Below are 4,455 nucleotides of genomic sequence, written 5' to 3'. Positions count from 1 at the left end.
TGCACAGCAAACATTTAAGATATAAATGTACATTTTTTATGAATTAAGCAAATAGAGTTGCTGCTTTTACCTAATAAGTGCTGAGTAATCTTCATTTTTACATTTGGGGTTTGGGCATTGAAAAATGTTTCCTACTTTATCCACCTTCTTTTGACACTTCTTGCAACTGACATACGACCATCCTTTTCCAAGTTCTAAATTTTCTATACTTGCAACAATCCAACAGGGACCTTCCTGTTTAATAAAATGATTAAACTTTAGGTCGTGATGTATACAGAGAGGGTATATGTGCAAATCAAAACTAATAATAAGTAATTTGCATCTTTATATTACAAAAATTAAAAATTTCAACCAATATGTCATATGAGAGATGAAGATATAAAGTAGGACATCCATAAATTAGCATGGACAAAATGCTTAAGAAAATTGGAATATATTGTGTGTAAAACGGGACTGGAAGATTGCATAAAATGTGGGGCAGGGGCAGACCAACATATATTATATGTTTGTGTTTCCATCTAGTAATGATCATATATTCATAATAATTTAACTTTTTCATGAAAGATCTCTTTAATTTATAGCAAATATACATTATATTTGTGTTCTTATGGAATATCAGGTATCCAATTCAGTGATAATGAATAAGTTTAAAGTACATTATCAATATGATAAGATTGGTTACTATATTTCCATGACATGTGTTAGAAATATTTAACGACAATTTAATGTACTAAAATAGGAGAAGCAAAGGGTGAAATATAAGAACAAAACAATTGCCCAAAATATGGTCTTCTAAAAATTCAAAGAAATAAGATAAAAAGAGTTTACTCACTTGCATGGACTCCACTAATTGGGCAATTGTTTTAACTTCAACAATGCCCTTGTCTAACTCATCCGAAACAGAGTAACTTTGTTGAGAGATGGTTGGAGTCAGTCTTTCAGAGCAAGTATCCCGAACAGCATTTAATCTATATTTATAAATAAGGATTACAGTTAGAACTATACATCAAAAGATAGATATGAGGGTAGATACATGATTAAATATATTTAACCGTGATTTAAACTCTTCCGATTGAGGAAATGTAGGATTAATCCACAACTTTGATGTATTCCAAGTGTTGCGCACAGAATATGAATCTGCAAAAAAAGAATTATGTGTAACATGTGATGAATAACTTTCAAAAAGTAATGTGAAATTTAATAGTTGCATGTTACCTTGAAATTTATGGGCTTTTATGAGCTGCATAACAACAATAATAGGCTGGTTGTTAGAACTTAAAAGGTGAGGTATAACTTGATCAACAAATTCACCCCAGAATGTAGCAGATAACTTGTTCCTCCTGTCAAATAGAAATAGTGTATAATATTTAATATATGTATTTATGAAATATATCATTAACCGATGGTTGTCTGTTTATTCTTACTCATCATCTTCTAGTTCGATATCCATATACTTCCTAGTAATTTCACCTTGTTTTTGCGATTGGACCTCACTAAAATTGACAATCTCTCCGATAACATCTAAAGAAATATGAAGATGTTAAAATAAGTACCATCAATCTATTAAAAAAAATATGTAAAAATAAATTAAAATAAACACAAATATTACCAAATAATTCACTCTCGTTGACATCAACTTTATTTATCAATTGATGATATGGTCGCAGATCAAAGATATTCATCGGAAAAAGTGGATCAATTGTTTCAGCCACTGTTGTACGTTGAGTAAACGTCAGCATCAATCTATGTTTTGTGGTGTTGAACCTCTCCTTGTTTTGGCAGACGATAAAGTTCGCCATAAGATATAATCCAAGCTCATTAATTTTTTTGTTGAAAATATGCAAAACAGACTTCCCAATAGAAGCATGTATACGATCACCCTACAAAGAAATTACAATACATAAAAGATGGTAAGTTTATTATATATTTAAAATACCTAGTTGAGTTTCCATGGAATTGTACCAATGAAAGCCTTTTTCATGTGATGGTTTCTGTTTATCTAAGTTTGGGTTTCGGATAGCTGATGCTTCAAGGAAAAAAAGAAAGAGAATTCAGTGGTCTCTGGTGCTGATTTTCTTAAGAGCTTCTTCATTGTCAATATTGTCTGGTTCGATATGTCTGTATGATAAAATATGGCCTATCTTATATGATAGGAGATTTTTACAGCGACTTCCCTATCAGTTTCTGAAAGTGAATTTGATGGAGTTTGGTATTGATTCCAAGAGAAAAGGCGAGGCAAATTTCTGGACCTTGCCACTTGAGAAAGCAAGAGCAAGTCGATGAAACTTAGATTTTACAGAAGCTTCGTGGCCTCTATTTCGTGCAGAATAGAGCAGAATCTTGCTTCATGCGCACAAAGAAATCTATAGATATTGACATTTAAATTTCGAAGAGTACAAAGGATAACAATCTGGAAGAGCAAAACAAATCTATGGATATTGACATTTAATTTTCGAAGAGCACAAAGGAATTAGCAAGGCAATAACATAATAAAAATACCTTTTATTATATAAAGTGAACAGCATCGACAACATGCTAAATCATACCTTCTTTTACAACATGCTAAATCATAATTGTTTCACAGTTAGAACTAAACAAAATACACAGAATAACAGTATGGAAGAGCAAAACAAATCTATAGATTTTGACATCTAAATTTCGAAGAGCACAAAGGATAACAATCTGGAAGAGCAAAACAAATCTATGGATATTGACATTTAATTTTCGAACAGCACAGAGGAATTAGCAAGGCAATACCATAATGAAAATACCTTTTCATCTTGTAGAACCAATTCAATGGAGAATATAGAGCCAGGATTAAAACGATCCGGTTTTTCCCACATACGGACAACGCGAACTTTCAACTTCCATTGCATCTTTGAAATAGTTATATCCTTGATGAAATCATTGTTAGCGGCCATGTTTTGGCTAATTCGTAAGTTTTGTTTAAATCTTGGTAGAAGAACGAACATTAGAATTGAAGCAGTTGTAGGTGTGGAAGAAATATATATTTTGAGGTTTGAGCAGTTGCTACCCAGTAAAGTAAATCGTGGGTTAGACAGTTCAGCATAACGTGACTTTGCAGAGACAATACGTGAGTTTGCAGAGAGAATTTAGGGTTAATTGAAGGTACAATTTGTTTTAAAATTAAAATAAATATAATTTAGATATATTAAGGGAAGTTTGAACGGTTTGTTTCTTTTACCCACGTTCAATTAATGCTTTTATAAAAATTCAAATTAATAAATTCAAAGGGAATCTTGAGCAGCGGTTATGGAATAATTTTGCAAAAAAATTTAAGTTTACACGGTTTGTTTCTTTTACCCACGTTCATTTAATGATTTTAAAAAAATTTAAATTAATAGATTCGAAGATAATGTTGAGCAGCGGTTTTAGAAGAATTTTGCAAAAAAAAATGTGAATAAATAACTTCTATCGAAAATACCTAATGTAAGTTAGATTGTAGTTCGTTAGTTTAATTCCTAATATGTAGGAGTCATGTCCGAAGGTGCCATGTGTCGTGATTGCGTTTTGCCATTTGGCTTAATGAGAGGCTTTATCCCTTGCTTTTAATTATAGATAGATTATTCAATTTTTTTAGGTTTTTTCTTTCCCTTTCTTCTTTATTTTTTTTTCAATTTAGTGTACTTGTCTCTCCCCAACCACCTTTTTCTCATCATGAACCTATTCTCTACTCCAAAATAAATTCAACAAACTTACTTGTGTTCCTCAATAACTCCTCATACAATTTAAATATTTACACTCTTTATAGTAATAAAAGAGTAGAAGAAAGAACTAACATTTAGCACTTGGCACCATCCTCACACAACACGCGACTTTACAAATATCTCCAGAGGTGATCATGAGTGCTTTTGATTCATTAAGTCCTTGGAAAAATGAGATTCAGTCCAGGCATGTAGTGTTCTTTTTTTTTTCTTGATATAGAAGTTTGTAAAATTCATTAATTATGATAATCAAAATTTTGCTCACTGTAAAAATCACTTAGGAAGTGATATACATCCTCAAAAAGCTATACTGATGAATGAATTCGTTACCTGAGGCTGTTAAGCTCCTTTTGCAATGATCCCTTTTGCAATGATCAATCTGGAACTATTATATCCGTGCAAAAAATTTGTTCGTTCAATTATATTGAGATCTTGTGTTCCCATGGCTAACATTTATACCCTTTTAATCGATATTGATTAATATTTACTACTTTTCATTACCTTCTTTTATTATAATTATCCTTTCCGTTTCAACTTCTTATTAACGTTACAAATCCAGCGTGATAGTTTAAGAAGGTGACCATTGGAGCTTTTAAGATAACACATAAATATGAGTATCCCTACAATTAGTGTAGTTTAAAGATCATAATAAAGTAGGTAACGTATAAAGCTAAATGCAATATTGGGCTAATTTACTAAATTAAAAACAAAAGAAAAAGGCAAAAAATTT

General features: G+C 31.2%; 1 protein-coding gene across 1 annotated transcript; it reads right to left on the bottom strand.

Annotated features, from left to right (window-relative positions):
* Positions 1–1,420: 1,420 nt before the first annotated feature.
* Positions 1,421–2,921, bottom strand: LOC109218201. The gene is made up of 3 exons (XM_019382548.1): positions 2,772–2,921; positions 1,610–1,880; positions 1,421–1,521 (listed from the first exon to the last, which is right to left on the bottom strand). The coding sequence occupies exons 1-3, from the start codon at positions 2,919–2,921 to the stop codon at positions 1,421–1,423; spliced, it is 522 nt and encodes a 173-aa protein (XP_019238093.1).
* Positions 2,922–4,455: the final 1,534 nt, after the last annotated feature.

Source organism: Nicotiana attenuata, unplaced genomic scaffold, assembly GCF_001879085.1.
Source record: "Nicotiana attenuata strain UT unplaced genomic scaffold, NIATTr2, whole genome shotgun sequence".
NCBI classification, from domain to species: domain Eukaryota; kingdom Viridiplantae; phylum Streptophyta; class Magnoliopsida; order Solanales; family Solanaceae; genus Nicotiana; species Nicotiana attenuata.
This window is presented reverse-complemented; position numbering and strand designations above follow the sequence as displayed.